The 23121-nt window shown below is 40.5% G+C and overlaps 1 protein-coding gene across 1 annotated transcript in view; it reads right to left on the bottom strand.

Annotated features, from left to right (window-relative positions):
* LOC136877750 (neuropeptide F receptor) overlaps nucleotides 1-23121 on the bottom strand; it is a 367240-nt gene that overhangs the window by 149609 nt on the left and 194510 nt on the right. The window contains exon 2 of the mRNA XM_067151957.2: nucleotides 16225-16453. Within this exon, the coding sequence (XP_067008058.2) occupies nucleotides 16225-16453 (229 nt within the window). The remainder of the gene's footprint in view (nucleotides 1-16224; nucleotides 16454-23121) is intronic.

Below are 23121 nucleotides of genomic sequence, written 5' to 3'. Positions count from 1 at the left end.
TTCTTCTCGAGGGTGGTCTGGAAGTCACAGTCCTCATCGCTCAGCCGTTGGATGTTGAACTTAGGTATCCTCGAGACCTTTGGGGTTTTGGCTGCTATCCTCAAGGGTTGTAGGTTGGTCTTTACTAGGGAGAGATAGTGGTCAGATTCGAGGTTGGCTCCTCTCAAGGCATTGACTTTCTGCATTTCCCTGAGGCATCTCCTGTCAATAGCCACATGGTCTAACTGAAACTCACCCAGCATATGATTTGGACTCTTCCAGGTCATGGCCTTCCTAGGCAATCGCTTGAACGTGGTTGGTTTTAGGACCAGGTTGTATCGAGGGATATCGTGATAATTGACGGTAGAATGAGTTCTTGGTTCAAGATAATTAAAAGGACTAGACAAGACTGTAATCTTTCACCTTTGTTGTTCATAGTTTACATGGATCATCTGCTGAAAGTTACAAAGTGGCAGGGAGAGATTCAGTTAGGTGGATATGTAGTAAGCAGTTCGGCCTATGCGGACGACTTGGTCTTAATGGCAGAGTTTGCTGAGAACCTGTAGTTTAATACCTTGAAAATTCGTCTTTCTCAGGCTAAAGTGATGTCGAAAGGTAAGAAACCTAAAAAAATTGAATATAAGGATGGGAATACAAAGCTGAAACATGTAGACCATTTGAAGTACTTAGTATGTGTATTCTTCCAGGATGGTAGTATAGTAAGTGAGGTTAAATCAACGTGCAGCAAAGCTGGCAGCAGCGATCAACAGTATTCTGTAAGAAGGAAATCAGCTCCCGGAGGAAACTGTCTTTACATCGATCTGTTATCAGACGAACTTTGCTTTACAGGAGTGAAAGCTGGGTGGACTAAGGATATCGTATTCATAAGTTAGAAGTAACAGACTTGAAGGTATCGAAAAAAATGATCACTGGTACAAAAAGATGGGAACAATGGCAGGAAGGTCCTCGAAATGAGGAGAAAGGCTGAGTTGGGTATGAACTCGACTGATGAAGCTCTACGCATAAACCGACTTACTTGCTGGGGTCATATGAGGTGAATTGAGGAAAACAAATTACCTGAGAGAATAATGGACTCGGTCATTGAGGGTAAGAGGAATGGAGAAAGACCAAGACGACATTGCTTAGATTTAGTTTCTAATGATTTAAATAAGGGGTAGACTTATGGATCTAAACGAGACCAATGAGCTAGTTACAAATAAAGGATAGTGGCGGAGTGCAGTAAAATTGCAAAGGCTTGCAAAGTGAACGCTCTAGGGCGTAACAGTCTGTGATGAACATGTATCTGATGTTTCCTGACTTGCTTCTGAAGAGCAGTAAAATGCTTGATCAAATTCTGTGTAAGCAGCATAGGAGTGCTGTCGAATTCAACATTCGTATCCACAGCCTCATCGGTCAAAAACTTTTTTTGGTTTTCCTCAATGTTCATTATCGACGAGAAAGAGATATGAATTCAAATGAGTTGATTCACGTCACTATTCACCATTCTTAAAGAAATGAAATAAGAATATTTTCGTCCCAAGCTGTGTTCGTTCTCATATTGTTTACTCAACATCAAAGTAAAAATCGCTTGTGTAAACTCAACGTTCTTTTACTCAAGGGATTTTCTACACTAAAATATCTTCACCCCTTTCTTTCATAGGACCATGTGATAGATAACATTTTCTTTCATCAATGTACCAATTTTCAAGCAAAAATTCCAGTAGTTCTTTTCAGAAATTTCCTTCTCTGTACCTCGAAAAATGATATGTCGTTGATGTGAGTTGTTTTATCTGCTATTGGTCGAACACTAAACGTAAAATCAAGCTACTTTTTTAACTTTGTATTCCACAAATGAATTGTATGATTAACTTCGAATGTAGCTATCGTTGAATATGAACCAAATTCATAAAGAGAGGGTTGGCCGTAAGGTTACGGTCGCATAGCTATGAACTTGCATTAGGGAGATGGAGGGTTCGAATTACACAGTCTGCAGCCCTGAAGATGGTCTCCCATTTCACACCAGACAAATGCTGGGGCTGTACCTTAGTTCGAATCACGGCGACTGCCTTCAAAATCCTAGCCCTTTTCCATCCTTGCGTCGCCAGAAACATTCGTTGAGTTAGTTCGACGTCAAACCGCTAACAATAAAAAAATATTCTACTAAAAGCGAATCGAAATACAAGCAAAAAACTATACTTTTAAAAATTAAATTTTTAAATTTTCTGTAGTCTATGTAAATGTACTTGTTAATGTCAGAGTGGTTCTTCCTTAAGAAGAAATCCGCTACCTTCAAGAGGGGTAAAAGAAATACGCGTTTCTTGTTTTCTTTTAGCCGTTAATAACCAATTGCATCACACGAAGACAATATTTTTTCATACCATACGAAACGCTCAACAGGCCGAATTTTAGGAACGCTCTTTAAATAGTTTCAGAGATGTTGAATATTTTCCCCGTAGTACGTTCACTGGTTTATGAAACCCCTTAACCGACGGGCTGAGTGGCTCAGACGGTTGAGGCGCTGGCCTTCCGACCCCAACATGGCGGATTCGATCCTGGCTCAGTCCGGTGGTATTTGAAGGTGCTTTAGTTCATCAGCTTCGTGTCGGTAGCTTTGCTGGCACGTAAACAAACTCTTGCGGGACTAAATTCCGGCATTTCGGCGTCTCCGAAGACCGTAAAACAAACAACGTACAGGAATTATTATTATTATTATTATTATTATTATTATTATTATTATTATTATTATTATTATTATTATTATTATTATTATTAATGAAATCCTTTAACATTTACACTCCGAAGTTTCATTCATCCTTATTAATATTGAATGGCCTGTGGCCTCCGAAGAGTTCTGGTACCAGGCCTTTCGAATTGACGCCGAATAGGCGACCTGCACGTCTGTGAGGAAGGAGCCCTACCAGGGACCCCTGGACCAAAGGCCGGCATGTTAAGCATTTAGCAATGGAGCCGGACACCCTTATTAATTTCCCATGTCAGATACGAACTGGATGACTTGAAATAAGCCAATAAATGATTTATATTTAAGAATATTTAAAACGTTATTGGAAATTCATTGGAAAAATAACGATAGTTGTATCTTTTACGGAACTGGACACTTCCCCTTCTGGTGGCGTTTTCTCTCGGATGGTTGGCTACAATCATGGAGGAAGTTTTACGATTTGATGTGTTTTCCGTACCAGAATTGCCATATTGTGGATGTCGAACCAGTGTAGCAGGTCCTACGTCCAGGATAATATTTTTCGCACATTTGTAGATCTGTCTTCAATAACAGTTATGCAGTAAAACAACTCGTCTTTACTATCCTCATAAAATTTAGACTGATCATCATTCCCTAAAACATCTGAAAATAAAAGGGAAATTCTGTGAGACCGCTGTGAAAGAAAAACACAACGCACAGAATTATCGTCAAAATGCGATACAGCGATATATCCAAATAACTGTAATTTTCATATCTCACTAGGTTTAACAACAGAACTGTAACTTCAGATTATGTCGGGACTGAGAGAGAGTGACATTTCTAGTCCGAGTTAACTCGTGGTTGGGACAGTAGAATACGTTCTGACCTTCGAGTTAAATCGAGCGTGGGATAGAAAGGGCTAAAGACACAGTGTCACGGACAGCCTCCCTCAGCGACTCCTTAATCTACAGCAGGGGTTCTCAACATCTTTTCATTCACGCACTCTATTTCGTCTTGTGGAATATCGTCGTTGCCGGGACAAAACCTTCTATGTGTTAATATTTTTGGAGATATACTGACCCGCAGCACATACATTATGAAGAGCGTGAATGCCTTGACAATATTGCACCTTAGATGACAGAACCTTACCGGCCAAAGTTCTAAGCTAAAATATTTCACATAGGAGGTTTTGTCCCGGCAGCGACGATATACTGCTTTAGAAAAATTTCAAACGCTAGTGAGCATTCCCGATAGACCATAAATCCTGATGGAAAATATATGCCTATAGTTTAAACTACTGGAACGCTCGAGAAACATGCCGATCACTCATGTCCTAGCTATATTGCTTCAGAGATTTCCAGCACTAACCAACATTAAAATAAGAACTAATTAACTGTGCAAAAATAAGCATTCCTACATTTCCCACTGGCGCAGGTCTGCCAGGCACTTTCGGGGTACATTAGCGTGCCACGGCATGCCCTTTGATACCGACTGTCCAAAATATTTTTTTTTAAAAATGTATTCTGCTCAGAGGAAAATTGCCGCTGTAGATCTCGGTGATTCACACCTGAAATGTGTACATTATTTTTCGGTGGTGTTATAGGAGCACTATCAATATATATACATACCGAAACGTTATCCAGCGAGGGCTGTTGCCCCACACATTTTATAAAGTATACTCTAAAGTTAGGCCACGACTAATCCCGACTTTCAGATCACCACTATTCCTTGGCACTTCATATACAACTGATTTATAACATAATATGAAACAAGCGTGATACACAGAAACAGAAGACACTTTAAGATTGAACAACACCATAATGCTCACATTTAAACATAAATACAGAAAACAGCTTGAAAACATAATTACAGGTATTTTATTTATTCAGTAATCTGGCATGACAGCATTTTCCAGCTATCTAAGAAATAACACTCCAAAGGACCTCCAAAGTGGAGACAATTTCCAAATTGATAAATTGCACTTCAACGAGCTCGATAGCTGCCGTTGCATTAAGTGCGGCCACTATCCACAATTCGGGATCTAGTGGGTTCGAACCCCACTGTTGGCAGCCCTGAAGATGGTTTTCTGTGGTCTCCCATTGTCACAGCAGGCAAATGCTGGGGCTGTACCCTAATTAAGGCCACGGCCGCTTCCTTCCCACTCCTAGCCCTTTCCCGTCCCATCGTCGCCATAAGACCTATCTATGCCGGTGCGACGTAAATCAACTTGTAAATAAAAGCTGCATTTCTTCTCACGGCTATCTTCGTTTTCAGACTTTTTTTTACTCAATCTACCCTTTTCAACCAAGGACCCATCTTTCTTTTTGCTAAACAGCGTGTTGTTTGTTTGTAGGTCCAAAGAAACTGTTACTAAACGTGGCTCTACAGGACATTTTTTGCTAGTGGCTTTAAGTCGCACCGACACAGATAGGTCTTATGGCAATGATAGGATAGGAAAGGGCTAGGAGTTAGAAGGAAGCGGCCGTGTCCTTAATTATGGTACAGCCCCAGCATTTGCCTGGTGTTAAAAATGGGGAAGCGGGGCTGAGTGGCTCAGACGGTTGAGGCGCTGGCCATCTGACCCCATTGGCAGGTTCGATCCTGGCTCAGTCCGGTGGTATTTGAAGGTGCTCAGATACGTCAGCCTCGTGTCGGTAGATTTACTGGCACGTAAAAGAACTCCTGAGGGACTGAATTCCGTCACCTCGGTGTCTCGGAAAACTGTAAAAATGTAGTTTGTGGTACGTAAAAGTAGTAACATTATTATTAGCATCCTCATAGACACGCAGGTTGCCTCTGCGACGTCATCTCGTAAGACCTGCACCAGGCCTCGTCGGAGGCCATACACCATTATCATTGTACAGAGTCACGACAGGTATTTTGAAATTTCTTTATCAGTCATTAGTTGTACTTTGACGTTTACGGATCTGCGAACTGTTGAAAAAGCAGCATAGGCCTATAGTTGTTCATGGATAAACATCGGAGTGGAGACATTTATCTCAACCGTATGTAAAGTTTATCCCTATGGCTTCTTGATTGTAACAGAGAAGGCTGGATTTAGAGGACACTACTTTCGCTTGAGAACGAAAGTAAAAATTTCCAAATCCATTATTGGAATAAAACACATTTTTCCTGGTCTACCAGAATTTTTCCAATCTCACTCCGTTGTACAAACCAGCATTAGTATTTAGATTATGAAGAAGAACCTTAAGACGCATTCAACTTGTAAGCCTAAATAGTGAGGCGGCATACCTGGAGGATGAAGAAAGTTAAGAAATGCAATGGGATAGTGTAACTTACTACTTCATAATCATGGTCGCAGCCTTCGGAGTCACTGTAATGTACAGTCCTTCAAAAAGAAAAGGTAATGCATGGTACTGCATTTTCCTCGAATTTAATAGTTATCATCATTGTAATTTTTATTAAAAATATAATTCACCTCCCACGTAGATACAAACCCTGTGGATACCGACAACAAGCATTATACTTTCAACTGTTTCTGAGAAAACGGCCTGCGAGGTAGGTATACAATACCATGCGCTAATACGTTTTGCGTGGCTGTAATTCATCGCCTTTCAAAATGTTCAGAACATCTTGTTCTGCAACTTTCGGAAAATAAGAGTTCACTTCTCTTCTACTACTTCCGCCTTTCCCACATGCGTGGGACCATGGGTACAAACTGTGTCGCACATGTGGATTTGGCCCTGTTTAAGGCCGGATGCCCTTCCTGACGCCAACCGTATATGGAGGGTTGTAATTACTATTGCCTGTTTGTGTGGTGGTTGGTGGTGTGATGTGTTGTCTGAATATGAAGAGGAAAGTGTTGGTACAAACACAAACACCCAGTCCCCGAGCTGGAAGGAATTAATCAAACAAACGCTATAAAAATCCCGGATAGGCTGGGAATCTAATCCGGGACCCTCTGGGCTATAGGACAGCACGTGAACCATTTAGCCATGGAGCTGGTTTTGTGAAATTTCAATAACACCATTTTGGCCTAATCCTCCATTGCTGTGTTTTGGAAGCTATTTACTATAGTTGGAATCTCCAGCAGTTTACGTTATTTTTTAGTTTTAAAATGTTAATTTTGGGCCGGAGAGTTGAATAGGCCTATTTTAAAATTGACTGAACAGGGGACAGGAACAGAGTAGTTGTAAAATTCTGCTGGCACTAATATTTGGCGTCGTTTGAAGTGGTTTTAAACACCTGTAGCTAATTTGATTTTCATTTCCAATTTCCTGTCGGTTATATGTAAATTTCTGACTTTCTTTCCTAAGTGCATGCCTTCCTTCAGTTTTTTTTTTTTGAACTCCTTTGAACATGCCAATATAGACAAATCATATACTTCTTGTATTTGTTTTAAAAGTCGTAAAGTGATCAATACTAGAGAGCAACCGGTCTATAACGTTTTTGCTCAAGCAATATGGCGGCTACGCGTGTCTCTTTGCTTCAACTCGGGCAAAACATTGGTGATGTGTTCTACCATATTCTGTGCCCGTTGATGGTTTTCTGAAACGGCGACGGACACAAAACTCGGCTTCTGCGAGCGAATACATTGCAGAAACGTTGTTCTATGTTGTTCTGTGCTCGTTTTGTCCCACTTACAACGAAGCTTCAACCATCGTTTCCTAGATACTGCACTCAGCACGCGATAACTTCAAAACAGAAAGTAGGACTTTGTTCATTCTTACAGTATGTCAGTAGATGATGTTAAAACTGTTATGTGTAACGAAGTGAAAAAATCATATCACTGAACGAGAGGTACTCCATCGAGAAAGATCCAAGCATGCTAAGAATGAACGAATCATATCTCTACCATTAAAGTAAGTACTTTTAACGAAGTATCCGTGTTAAAAATGTGTTAGTTGTCACTCCGAAATCTCAGCGGTAAAAATACTTCTAAAAAGAAGTTATTTTTCTTGCATGCGGCAGAATGATGGAGTTGAATCATTTACTTCACTGGAAGAAGGTATTTTTCACTAAACAGTTCAGATATGATGGTCTCCAGTGCATTGATTTTGTAACCTATATCCAGGGCCGAATTTAGCTACTGAAATGCCTCTGGTGGTCGTGGTGATTATTGTTTTAAGAGGAAGTACAACTGGGCAACCATCTTCTATATAACACCAATCAGAGAAAGAAAATGGAAGGGGTCCGCTACTTCGAAAAATGAAGGTATCGGCCAAATGAAGACAAGGGCCACGAAAGGCGTGAAATTGAAAGAACCACCTAGGCCTCCATACGTAATACCGTCGGGGTCGGAAAAGAACAAGAGTTGACCAAGAGAGGTCGGATAGGGTAGATGAAAGTGAGGAGCATGGCACAAGTAAGTGGAAACAATGCCAGGACTCAGCTAAGGGCCCCATGGTCGCCAATCCACGCTCCAAAGCTCAGATCCCCTGGGGCCCCTTTTAGTCGACTCTTACTACAGGCAGGGGATACCTTGGGTGTTATTCTACCGCCCCCACCCACAGGGGGCAATGCCTCTAGACCCAAATAATTTTCCGCCTCCTTCTTAAACTTCGTAAGACAAAATTGCAATTACTATTATTTTTATATAATGAATAAAATAATACAGTAGATTGCCTGTAAGGTAAATTATCAAACATTAATGCCATTAAATAATAATAATAATAATAATAATAATAATAATAATAATAATAATAATAATAATAATTGTACCAGGGGTATTCCCCCCTCCCCGGCTATTTAAACTGCGCATCTTCTCCTAGAGCTTAGGAAGTTTAATTTTTGTCGTTGGTAAACCTTGTTTCTGTGGATTGTTTTTGTTAATGTACTAAAGTTGTCAACACGTCAGCTAGTTCCTCCTCGATTGTAATCAACCTATCAGCAATATGTTCTATAGCCAATTAAAACCGGAGATGTGTACAGGAATCCAGCCTATCAGTAAAAAGTTCTGGAAGCTTCCCCTTAGGGTACTGTAAAAGCAGGGCACTTTAGGGCCGTCTTGTCTGAATTGCTCCAGTGCTTGGGAGTGCGACTTGAATTAAGGGAGGCAGGGGCGAGGCCTGCGTGAGGAAGATCCAGCTACACAAGGTAATGGCAAAATTTACCTAGGTATGTGATAGCTCCTGCAGGTAGTTAGAGGGGAAGGTTTCAAGCTCTTTCCTTTTAATGTAATTTTGTAAACCAGTGGTTTCAATGTAGAATTTTCGACAAGTCTGTGGACTCTGGTTCTATTCCCTACTGGAAAATATGTAACCTAAGGGAACAAAGAGTGATGACCCTCTGTCGTTTCCCACTCAACCTTGCATTGGGTGACTAATGTTTTCAAAACTTCAAAATGTCTTTAATCTTGTCTCGGTCTTAAATGTTTCTTCTTTAGTCACACCTTATAGGATAGGATTAGCCTCTGTATTATTGGGCCATAAGACCACCTAATGTTTTAACAATTTCTAGAAGGTGTGAAGATGTTTCTCCTCCTTGCATTTTGTTTATGGGCGATTATGTGCAACCATTTTCTTTTTCCATTAAGGCCGTGTAGTATGGGAAATTATGCCCCCTGTTTATTCAGTAACTGTTTCTGCATTTTGGTTCCCTTCAGGAACAGTGCTTAATGTTATTGTCAGTGTGCAGTAATTGATGAACACTCTAAAGTGAGGTCACCAGATGGGTTTCCTAATGTAATTTCTGTGTGGCAAAGGAAACTGTTTGCCTCTGAGAGCTAGACTATGGTTATTGGGAGCTAAGACTCCTGAGTAGTGTAACTCCTTGAAGCAAATTCTGCTTTTGTAAAATACTGTACCTGTCAAGAGCAATATTATGCTCATTTCTGTGTAAATTAAGTACCTGATTTTCATACTTTTAAGTCCCGGATACTGTTAGAGCTGAAGAGCTCATTAATAACCTGTGCTAGTTGTTTGTTATTCATTCAGATTTTCTATCTCTCGAAAGAAATGAAATTTCCAAGTTTGTTGTGTCCCGCTCTAGTTAATTCCTTGTCCAGTCATTCAACCTAGGCGCTTATTATCCCTCTGTGAACTACGGAAACCCAGGAAGCATAATAATAATAATAATAATAATAATAATAATAATAATAATAATAATAATAATAATAATTCCAACTGAGAGAGCAGACTACTGGCAACTCCGCACAATTCTCTACCCCGTCATATAAACATTAACACGTACTCACGATGAGAGTGGAAATTCTTATGTTCCGTTAACCGCTGATCTCCGTGCTTCCAGCCATTGAATCCAGCTGTTTCAAGTGGAGATGTGCCTCCAAAAAGTATACAAGGAGCACAAAAACAAATCGTTGGCTGCAGGAGTAAACCAGATACTCACGTTTCATGATGTATCCATTTAAAAGCTTTCTTTCAAACAGCACTTTTGCCAGAATTCGCTAATTGTCTGGATACATTTGCATAGAATTACAGGAAAACTGCCCTGGTTCTGTTTCACTCAATTTTTAGCATGGCAGTCTCTAGTAACATTATTCATAAGAAAAAATTAGGGTAATCGTTTGGTTTAAAAATACCTTCTCTTGGTACTAGATCGTCTTCACGATATTCACTTATAGTTCGAACAGCAGAGCAATGGAAACGCAACTCAACGTGGGTGTACTCCTATCAAAGTTTTCTGTGCCGGTATCATCATTTTAATTTTCCACATCGTATGTGAGGAAGTTTAGTTATAATCTGAATTTTGTGGAAAAATAAGCGACAATTTTTGTGTTTGAGAGATCAGTTCACTTTCACTACTCTTCTTCTTTTCTGCTAATCTGCGATAATCTGCGCCACCGTCCATGTTGCGTACGCAACACAAAAATTAAATAATAAAACTCTCACAAAATGAATAAAAATTGGCTTTCACGTTCACGGACTTCTTGGTATTATGGGAAAATAACGGCCTTCTCGATTCACTCAACAGCATGCTTCGGTTGCCTCTAGACGGCGTTGATACGCCGCCCGCTTGACAAAGTTACACCCAGAGGTCACACTGATACCCGTACGCAGAACCGAAAGGCCGTGTTTCATCTTTGTGGTTGTATTCGTAATATTATTTTACCGACAGCTCGATGGATTAATGATTAGCGTGCTGGCCATTGGTCACAGGGGTCCCGGGTTCGAATCCCGTCAGGGTCAGGAATTTTAACCTAATTGGTTAATTTCGCTGGCACGGGGGCTGGGTGTATATGTCGTCTTCATCACCAGTTCATCCTCATCACGGCGCGCAGGTCGCCTACGGGAGTCAATTCAAAAGACCTGCACCTGGCGAACTTGTCCTCAGACACACCCGGCACTAAAAGCTATACGCCATTTCATTTCATTACCGACAGCTTTCACATAGGAGGAACGGAAGCTCCGTTATTCATGTCGGGAGCTTTTGTTTTGAGCACTACAAAAGTGCGCGCATTACAAAAACTCGTTTTCAAACTATTAGACCTCTTCATTCTTGCCGCCCTGGTTCCGGGCCCGTAAGGCTCATGCATAAATATGGCTCTGCCTACTTCTTATGCAATTTTCAACCCTCCAAGCGTTCTCGTTTCTTAAGCTTTTTTTTTCTTCTTTACAATTTGTTTTACGTCACAGCGACACAGACAGGTCTTATGGTGACAATTGGATAGGAAATGCCTAGGAGTGGGAAGGAAGCGGCCATTGCTTTAATTAAGGTACAGCCCCAGCATTTGCTTGATGTGAAAATGGGAAACCACAGAAAACCATCTTCAGGGCTGCCGACAGTGGTGTTCGAACCCACTATCTCCCGGATGCAAGGTCACAGCAGCACGCCCATAACCCTACGGTCAACTCGCCCGATTCTTCAGAATTACTTTGGAGGGTGGCAGAACTCAAGGATTAACATAGTTTGACCTCATGCCGACAGGTGGTGATGTGCGTGTTAACATGGCGAATATGGCACAATCACTTCATTCAGTAAAACATATTTTCTTTACATAGTGCAAAATTCATGGTTGCGGGAGTTTAATTACATTTTTATTATAAAGGAGAGATGGAACAACCTACTCTGTATTTGGTGCTAGCTGCAGTTGTTTAAATGGTTTCATTTTCTCAATATTGCTATGAATGACAGACTGATAGGGATTTTATATATAGATAATGGTATTTTCCCTATTAAAAGCCTTATGCATCCATTTGAATTTGTAAAATATTCAATGCATCTGCGTAGGTGTAATTTAATTAGGGAAGTTTGCACTCGTAAGGGTGCCAGATAAATTCAATTAAATTACACGAAATCGCTCGACGCTTTATTTCCAAAGCGTTAATGTTAAATTACGTGGCAAAAGGAGTATCCATAAATATGAGAAGTGATTCTCAAATATGCTGGAGTACTGCACCTTAAAGGGCATAGAAGTGTGAAGTTTTCAAAATTCACTTTTTATTCAGAAATAAATTTTCCAAATATTCCTGAACAACAAAATATATACTTTAATTGTCTTATCATATGATTACCATAACGATATTTAAATCCATAGTTCCACGCACCATCTCTCGCTTTTGAATGTTTGTGCTAACAGTGGTGTAATACGCATTGGTATCATTATAATTAGTGTAGGTGTGTTGTCTAGATTCATTTGTGAAAATACTGAACGTAAATATTGCTAGACAGTAGTCTATAGAATAAAACGCTGTGATTCCTTGCAGTGGCATTTTTGGTAAAAATTATCACCTTTCCTCACCAGCTGCTACTGAGACTAGACTGCCGAACTGCTGAAACTTTGTATGATCATTTACAGATTTGCACTTGATAACTAGTAGCACTTTTGAGTTTGACTAGAGATTTTTTTTTTTTTTTGCAAGTTGCTTTACGTCACACCAACATAGATCGTTTTTGTGGCGACGATGGGACAGGAAAGGGCTAGGAGTGGAAAGGAAGCGGCCATGGCCTTAATTAAAGCACAGCCCCGGAATGTACCTGGTATGAAAGTGAGAAACCACGGAAAACCATCTTCAGGGCTGCCGACAGTGGGGTTCGAACGCATTATTTCCCGCATACTGGATACTGGCTGCACTTAAGCGACTGCAGCTATCGAGCTCGGTAGAGACATATTATGGGAGAAATAGCAATTTTTGTATGGTGTTTATTTTAACGTCATTTATATATATTTTAAAGTAACCAGTTTAACTTGCCCACATTAGTTTCTGCGAAAATGACCCCTGAAATGAGGTCAGCACGGTGTGAACTTGTACACACTACCTTCTCCCATTAATATATTTACCCTTTGATAATATTACTCTAATTTACTTATATCGAACAGTATTAAAGTGCGTAATTCAATTTTTTCATATTGTTTATGTGTTTTAACGGTCCAAATTGTTAATGAAACAAATTTATAACCTTCGGAGAAAACAAAATTTCGTCGACAAGGATGCAGAAGCGATATTCTGGTGATCAATTTTGAGACGATTTTCACTCTCACTCATGAATGATAACTTCTTCTCATAGATAAGTAAATCATCACAACAAAAAGTAACATTCACACCGCTGTGTAATTTGTACCTTACTTTTTTAGCAGAGGAAATATCAGTTACAATGTTTCAGTGTACTCTCCCTTCTTCAACACTTGTACAGTAGAAGGTGTCAGTGCGTCCAGTCTTCGCAATGCCCCACACCGACTGTTCTGTGTCTTAATTCTTTCCAGGAAGGGTTTCATTCATTTCTGAGAGAATATCATAATCGAACGGTGTCATATCAGGTGAATACGGTGGATATTCCGATACCTCCCATCGACAGCCACGCAGAAGAATCATCACAGAGTTAGCAGTGTGGGATCGTAGTCTATACTTAATATTATAAAGAGGAAAAATTTGTTTGTTTGTAACGAATAGGCTCAAAAACTACTGAACCGATTTTAAAAATTACTTCACCTGTAGAAGGCTACATTGCGAGTGAGTAACTTTATTTTCAAAACAATTCGCGGTGGGGGGCGGCATGGGGGAGATATAAAAATAATAGGCTAATATATGCAAAATATCGAATTTGTCGTATAAGGACGAGACAAAGCTCAATTTAATCCTCTTGGCGCAAAGAACAAAACTCGGTAAGCCATACGGGCCCGAAAACTATGTTTTAAGGCCCTGAAACCAACCGTTACGGAGATATTGGCACCACACTACCCCTCCTCTAGGAATCGGATAAAGTAATAAACTGCCGTAACCATGGCAACGTCAGCTTCAAGATTCTACAGCAGCGAAATTATCTACAATAAATCACGAAAACTTAACATGTTACAGACATGAAAATTGATATTTGGAATCCCCTTTAAAAATAAAAGAACACAAATATTCGTTTTCACAAAATCCACTTAAGGGGAGGGGGGGCTGTGAAAAGAAGTGAGGAAGGAGTTGAATTATTTATTTGAGGATGTATGTATCTCAAAAAATAAAGATGTTACAGACTTTAAAATTGGTACTTGGAATCTCTTTAAAAATGAACACACTCTTTTTGGAAAATCCACTTAAGGGGGTGAAAAGAATAAAAAAGCGTGTGAATTTTTAAAAAATGAGTATCTTCTTCTTCTATCGCTTTACCCACACCTGTGAGCTTGCGGCTACGAACTGTGTCGCACATGAGGATTTGACTCTGTTTTACGGCTGGGTGCCCTTCCTGACGGCAACCGTATGTGTAGGGATGTAATCTATACATTTATACTAATATTATAAAGAGGAAAAATTTGCATATTTGTTTGTAACGGACAGACTCAAAAACTACTGAATCGATTTTAAAAATTACTTCACCTATAAGAGCTACATTGCCAGTGAGTAACGTGGGCTGTATTTTATTTTCAAGACAATTCGAGAGGGGGGGGGGCGACGGAGATATAAAAATATTAAAATAATAGGCTAATATAGGCGAAATCGAATTTGTCGTACAAGGACGAGACAAAGCTCACTTTAAGCCCCTTGACGCAAAGAACAAAACTCGGTAAAACCTTCGGGCCCGAAGACCATGTATTAAGGCCCTAAAACCAACCGTTATGGAGATATTGGAACCACACTCTTCCTCTTCCAGGAATCGGATAAAGAAACGAACGGCCGTAACCATGGCAACGTCACCTCCAGGATTCTACAGCAGCTAGATTATACATGTACGTTTGGGCATAGCTGCCAACCAAAACTGATACACGTATGACTTACTATCTGGAAAAAATAAACTGTTGTGTAAGACGCTCATAGCACTCCTTTGGGCGTGGATGGAAAGGGAGTGAAGTATAAAAAGAATAGCCCCGGAGATCTCCTTAATACAGCGACCAGCGGTTGCCGACGGACCTCCGTTTTTACGTACTGGCTTAGGTTTCAGCATTTTGCGGAGTCTGTTACCTATAGTTTAAACTATTTTCTATCAAATAAAGGAGTAGTAGGATCACTTATGTTATTAGTGCCGATATTTTGGTCCACTTTTACGATCATTGTAACCATGAAAACCTATATACTGTACACAATTGTGAAGATGGTGCGCCTATAACTTGAAAAAATTCTCAACATTTATACTCGGATACATTATATGATGTGCGACATGAGAATTATAATTCTCGATAATTATAGTAGTTTCTTTTATGCATCGCGTATTTCCTTCATCATTTGTAATACTTACGAAATGTCGGATCAAACAAATACATTCAATAATATTTATATTTCTGGTACTATCTAGCGGAGGTATACTTACACTAAACCTGTAGCTTTGTGAAGGGAGGTGGGAATGAAGGAAAAACATGGTAGCAAAAGATCTTAGAGGTCGACGCTAATTAGGAACTAATATTTAGAGGCCCCATGAAGAAAAGAAGAAGATGATACACTATAATTCCAAACATGACAAATAATTCCTTCGTACTTAAGTAAATACACCAGTGATATAAATATCTAATGAAGTCAGTCACACCGATAGTATGAGTAACTAAAGCCAGTTTCTGATAACCCGTACGAAGAACGGGCACTTCTGCTAGTGAAGGATAATGAGAGTCCTTGACACTAAATGCCGTCATTTTCACCTGAGTGCCATCCAAGGAATTGACGCACCCTGAATCAACTCGCGCAACGAAAGTGTGCTCTGAACAAGGTGGTGGCGTCAAGTTCATGTGGTGTATGGCATCCATGGAGTCGCACTTCACAGGCAGACGGTAGTTCTAACTTACTACTGCAAATTTTGGAACATCAACTTCATCTGCCATTTTGTAAATGTCTTATTCTTCCGGCCTTATTTCCAGTTTATTAGGGTTGGCACTTCATGCGGATTTGGCAAAGGTTTACGGCCGGGTGCCCTTCTTGATGCCAACCCTATATGGAGGTGTGCAGCAGGTGTGTTGAAAATAAGTGTATTGAGATGAACGCAAACACCTAGCCCCGTGTCAGATGAATGAACTATAGACAGTTTTACCTCTCTAACTGACTGTCAATCGAACCCATAGCTTTGTGAACCGAAGTCCAGCGGAGTAGAGAACCGTATTTTATACATTTATAGACATAAATGGTACAATTCAAGGAAATATTTTGGATAAAATTAGGCTTACTTATTTCAAAATGTGTACATGAACTCCGTAAGACTCAGCTGTAAATTCAATGTCATACCTGGAAGAAACACATCGGTGATGCAGCGATTGCCGACAGCAGCCATACGAGTGCGATGGACAGCACAACCCGCCGTCGGTTACTACTGGCGTCCTCCCGCGAACGTCGCACTATGGTGAAATATCGGTCGAGTGCAATAACTGTGATGGTGCCTATGGACACCATGATGTTGGTTCCTTGGAGCATCGGCACTAGTTTACAAAGAATTGAGCCTAGCATCCACTGTCTCCTGTAAGAAAGAGAAACCTTGTTATGCTTTACGTTCATGACATAGAATGCAAAAGAGTTCAAACTACTTCGACGCTAGCAGTATCCATGGTGCCCTGCAATACACACCACATGCTGTAGTGAAGAACAAACAATTTACTGCTTCCTGTAAAGTTGATAAAAACATTTCACACATCTTGTAGTATAGGATTGCGCACTATAATGATGATGATTTTCCATTAACGTTCCAAACATGGAGGATATCAGTACGACTAAAAATGCATTGTTGCCTATTTCTCCATACGATGTAACAGAGCAATTTTAGAATAATGTAGTGCAGGATTGACTATCTTGATGAACACAATAATACACTGGCGGAAAATATATCCAAATGCCAAGAAGGGGTTGTGCTAGATTAACGAACGTTGGCAGGCGTGTTTGTACATCTGAAAGACGTTGATTCAAATTTGCCGCAAGTCGCATCAACGTGGCGCTAGTAGCGGCCCCATGACGTTGCACATCAGGTTTGCTTTAAATACGGGCTGCACTGTTTTTTTTTTTTTTTTTTTTTTTGCTAGGGGCTTTACGTCGCGCCGACACAGATAGGTCTTATGGCGACGATGGGATAGGAATGGCCTAGGAGCTGGAAGGAAGCGGCCGTGGCCTTAATTAAGGTACAGCCCCAGCATTTGCCTGGTGTGAAAATGGGAAACCACGGAAAACCATTTTCAGGGCTGCCGATAGTGGGATTCGAACCTACTATCTCCCGGATGCAAGCTAACAGCCGCGCGCCTCTACGCGCACGGCCAACTCGCCCGGTGGGCTGCACTGTGCGAGAGCGTTAGTTACCTCTCAGATTGGACGGAGTGACTGTGAGTGGGTCAAGAATGCCTTTACGACGACGAAGAGGCCAGTATCAACAGCTCACTGTGGTCGAACGAGGCTGTATAATAGGGCTACGTGAAGGTGGATTTTCCTTCCGCGCTCTTGTAGAACGACTTGGCAGGAATGTCTCCACTGTACATGCGTGCTGTCAGCAATGGTAACGAGAAAGTACGCTCGCAAGAAGACTGGACTCCGGACGTCCCCGTGGCACCACCGAGAGGGAGGAACGCCGTATTCGGCGTATGGCTGTGGCTCAGCGAACTGCGTCTGAAGCAGCAATTTGAGAGGCAGTTGGCACTACAATGAAGCAACTAAAATTCGAATTCACTTAGAGGACAGTTCCAAGCCAGACGCCATGCGGCGTGCATTCCAGTTACCCCAAACCACCACCGTCTGCGACTTCAGTGGTATCAAGCGAGGGCTCACTGGAAGATGGGGAAGAGGTCCGGTGTGTCTTCCGATGAAAGCCGGTTTTGCCTTGGTGCCAGTGATGGCCGTGTGTTGGTTAGGAGGAGGCCAGGTGAGCGCCTGCGTTCCACCTGTCTGCGGCGTCGACACACTGGATCTACACCGGGAGTTCCGGTCTGGGGAGCAATTTCCTAAGACAGCAGGAACACTCTCGTGGTTATCCCACACACCCTGACTGCAGATGTGTACGTCCGTCTGGTGATTCGACCTGTTGTGCTGCCATTCATGAACAGCATTCCCGGGGGTGTTTTCAAACAGGATAATGCACGCCCCCATACCTCTGTTGCAACCCAACATGCTCTACGGATTATCGACATGTTGCCTTGGCCTTCTCAATCTCCCGATCTGTCCCCAATCGAGCAGGTATGGGACACCATTGGACGACAACTCCAGCGTCATCAACAACCGGCATTAACCGTCCCTCTATTGACCGACGAAGTACAATAGGGGTGGAACACCATCCCACAAGCTTACACCCGGCACTTGTACGACACGATGCATGCATGTTTTCATGCGTGTATTCAACAGTCAAGCGATTACACCGGTTATTATTGGACCAGCATGGCACATTTGCGATGGCTTTTCTCGCGTGGATATTAACCTGTAGTCTTGTACCTTTAATCAATTAAATATGTTGCGTCGACAAATATATTGCCAGAATTTCCGTATTCTACATTCCTTATTTCATGATGATTGGATTTCTTCGCCAGTGTAATAATAATAATAATAATAATAATAATAATAATAATAATAATAATAATAATAATAATGCAAAATTATGCATTATCAAACTGTAAATATACCTGAAGCATTACATGCAGCAGAATATTTAACTCTTCGAACACATAGCCTCCTTGAAGAACTGGCAATTAAGGACAGGAGAATTATCCGAAAAATTCTTGGTCCCAACCTCAAAGATGAGGTTTACAGACTTCGGAGCCACTTAGAAATATACGCCCACGCCGAAAAGATATCAAGCATAGTCTGGAAAAGAAGGATAACTCATTATGCTCATCTCTTCAGATCGCCAGCTGAAAGAATCTGTTAACTTTTGTTATCCTATTTCAGAAGTTTGAATTCGATTCCTCTTTGGTTGGTAGAAATCGATAAGGATCATTTAAAGTATGAAATCACGGAAACAGACATTCAACTCCGAGCACCACTCAAACAGAAACTTGGACAGGTTCATCAAGAAGAAGTCTCAACTCAACTGAAGCATGTCCATTATGATGCATGGAAGAAAGAACAATCCGACGGGATAAAAAGCTAGTGGGCCCGCAAGAAGACAAACAGTTGATATCTCACGGTCCTTAGCGGCCCTAACGATGAATAATAATAATAATAATAATAATAATAATAATAATAATAATAATAATAATAATAATAATAATAATAATTCTATGGCCATGTTCAAAGAATCGCCATTGAATGACTTGCTAAAATAATATTTAATCACGTCTCCTCTCTGAAAGTCAAGAATAATTGGATAATCGAAACACCTTCAAGAAATTAGCATAACAGACATGGAACAGGCCTAGTCTTAGGACATTGGTGAACAAACATTACTTTACTGGAAAAGCCAAGAATAAAACCAACACTGCTTAGACGGAAGAACGGAGAAAAATCATAGTTAGAGGTTGAAGAGATTTTGAGAAAAGAAGAAAGCGGATTCATCTGCTAAACAAGTTCAATCGCACTCTTAGTTGGGTACAGCGTTGTGAAAGTAATTATAATAATAGTAATAATAATAATATAATAATAATAATAATAATAATAATAATAAAATAATAATAATAATAATAATAATAATAATAATAATAAAAATACCGGACGAGTTGGCCGTGCGCGTAGAGGCGCGCGGCTGTGAGCTTGCATCCGGGAGATAGTAGGTTCGAATCCCACTATCGGCAGCCCTGAAGATGGTTTTCCGCGGTTTCCCATTTTCACACCAGGCAAATGCTGGGGCTGTACCTTAATTAAGGCCACGGCCGCTTCCTTCCAACTCCTAGGCCTTTCCTCTCCCATCGTCGCCATAAGACCTATCTGTGTCGGTGCGACGTAAAGCCCCTAGCAAAATAATAATAATAATAATAATAATAATAATAATAATAATAATAATAGACATGATAATCTTTTGAGTTTTTGCCTAAAATGTGTTTACTTGTCTTCCGTTATACTCATTTTTATTTTTTGGATATATTCCTCTGATCCTCCCACCCCTCATCTTGGATTAGTCTGATAACCTTGTATTGTCCTATTCTGCAACTCGCGGACGTATAAACATGAAGCATCTGCTTTAGTGTAAAGCTGGCGATATCAGTTTCCACTCGGAGTACAATCTAGTGATGAACGAGAGTATCATTCAATCGTTAGACACTAGCTCAGGTGTACGGACAATTCAAACCCTCATTGCTGGAACCGTCTTAGGCGAGTTTCTCTTCTGAGGATGCGGAGCAAAGACTTCGCGGAACGTGTCTAATTCTCTCGGTTTATTTCTTTCACACAGTAAAAGCAGAAAGGTTGTAATGTCTATTAATCTGTTTATTCATTGTCTTCTTCCAGGTTAGGCACGTTTAAACAACAAGCAACATCACCATAATCATTATCATCATCTTCTGCATCCAGGTCTGGCCTTTTTTCGATTAATCGAACTCGGCACTTGTGAATTTAGCCACTCTTACGGCCGGATGATCATCATGGCAACCCCACATAGAGGGATGTGTTCACTATTGCGTTTCTTCTGCGGTGTTTGTCAGTGTGGTGTGTTAAATGTAGATGAAAATTAGTTTTCAGACAAACAAAAACCCTCTGCCCCGAGCCGGAGGAATTAACCATACGCAGTTAAAATCCTCGGCGCGGCCGAGAATCAAACCGAAGCCCTCTGAATCGAAGGCCAGATCGCTGATCATTTAGCCGTAGACCTGGATAATTATCATGACTATTAATTCAGGCCGTGAGATCATCAATCTGAATACTAATAATAACAATATGATCTCGACTACCATTTACAGACATTTTATTTTACGTCATTTAAGCTGACTACGCTCACTTCCGTCATTCTGTTTTCCTCTACCAGAAGGCATTAGAACTCGAACTCTGAAGGGTGACTTATTGCATAGATTTACTTAATAAAAGTCAAAGTCATCTCCATGAAGGCCCTTAGAGGAATGGAAGGTAAAGGCTTCCTCTATCCGTAACCTCAGCACTTGGTGGGTAGAGTGGTTAGCTTTACGCTCGGTTGTCTTTACCCTGAGGAATCAACCTGGTACTGATTTTTTGATGTAGGCCGAGTGAACCTCACGGCTGTGGGCACCTCCGGAAGTGGAAATTTCGTTTCCTTTTTTATTTTTTATTTTTTTTATTCCTGAAGCGGAATTGAATCCAAGTCCTTCCGGGTGAACCGAGTACACCTTTACTGCCGTGGCCAGGCAGCCCGTTAGGTTTACTTAATACCTATTGTTAATGAGTCACTATAAATGTTTTAAAAGCTGACATCATATGACATGAAGTGCTGAAAGAACGTTTCCCTCGCTCTTAAACATTCCGACTACCTCTCCCGTAAGCAACAGTCACTCTACTACTGATCCATGATGATGATGATGATGATGATGATGATGATGATGATGATGATGATGATGATGAGCATCTATCAAAGTCCTAAACATCGGAGTCATCGACCATTGCTTGCTGCAGCGCCATGAGGAGAATGGTCAATTACCTTTCTTCTGCAGCATTCATGAGTTACGGTACGTCAGTCATTGCCGTTGGATTTCACGATTACACTTCATTATTTATTTTTATTCGACATAAATCAAATGTTAAAAAATAATGACTAAGAATCATATACAAAATTAAAGGATGTTTGTTGATAAAAATATTGTGTTCCATTTAAAAATAACTTGCAATTAATTGTTTAATCTTTCTTTCTTTCTTTCTTTCTTTCTTTCTTTCTTTCTTTTTTCTTTCTTTCTTTCTTTCTTAATCCGTTTTGACTCCAGGGTTGGTTTTCCCTCAGGCTCAGCAAGGGATCCCACCTCTAGCGCTTCAAGGGCAGTGTCCTGGAGAATTTGGGTCGTGGGGATACAACTTGGGAAGAGAACCAGTACCTCGCCCAAGTGGCCTCACCTGCTATGCTGAAGAGGGGTCCCCTGGGGGCGATGGTAGACTTGGAAGGGATAGACAAGGAAGAGGTAAGGAAGCAGCCGTGGCCTTAAGTTAGTTATCATCTCGGCATTTGCCCAGAGGAGAAGTGGGACACCACGGAAAACCATTTCGAAGAAGGCTGAGGAGAGAATCGAATCCCTCTCTACTAAGTTGACCTCCCGAGGCTGAGTGGACCCTGTTCCAGCTCTCGTACCACTTTCCAAATTTCGTGGCAGAGCTGGGAATCGAACCCCCGGGCCTTCGGGTTGGCAGCTTATCACACTCACCACTACACCACAGGGATTTCACTTAAGATTATAATGTATTATTTATTTTTGTCATACATAAATCAAATGTTCAAAAATAATGACTATACAGAATTAAAGGATGTTTGATGACAAGAATAAGTTCGATTTAAATATTTAACTTGACATAATATTTGCTGATTTTCAAGTTATTTTTCGGTTTCATTGTTGGCGTGTTTATTTTATTCCTTGAGGGTTAAAGTATGATCGTTAGAGTCATTTAAAATTAATATTATGTGCTATAGGTATGTACTACGAATTTAAAGGATGTGTAAAAAGTATGGGTACAATCCGAACGGGTGAGCAGACGGCAGTGGAACAGGCAAACAGGCCTAATAAACATAGCTCTTATACGAGATACATTCTGTGCTAGAAATAAGTAAACTGATTTCCAATAATGTTCCATAAATTGATCATGCCACCAACTTTCCAGTTCGCTTTGTTGTCATAATATTTCAATAAGACCTTGATATTTTGCGGGTAATAAATCTTAACTCTACTATCCCCTTTGCCTCTTTTGTAATATACATCGTTTCATCATCTTCTTACACGAGTTTCAGTTTACAATATCATTCTGAAGAGAAGACTACTAAAAGTCAATTATAACAGCAATTATATTGTAATACTCCTAGTTCCTCCTTGGTGTTGTAGGTAATGAGAAGAGGGAAATAAAGCTATTGCAAACATCGGGTTGATGAATAAAAATGATAATTTATGGACTTGAATGAAGAGATTGAAGTGGAAGATGCAAATATGAATTAAGAACGCGCTTGTTCAGGAAGAGTGTATAAATTAAGACTGATGTTAATGGTATGCAGGAAGCACGTCTCAAATATTTCACTTGTGAAGAAGATGGAAGAGATCTACTTCATTGAAGTTTTTGTTAATG

The sequence above is a fragment of the Anabrus simplex genome, chromosome 7, assembly GCF_040414725.1.
Source record: "Anabrus simplex isolate iqAnaSimp1 chromosome 7, ASM4041472v1, whole genome shotgun sequence".
Lineage (NCBI taxonomy): Eukaryota > Metazoa > Arthropoda > Insecta > Orthoptera > Tettigoniidae > Anabrus > Anabrus simplex.
This window is presented reverse-complemented; position numbering and strand designations above follow the sequence as displayed.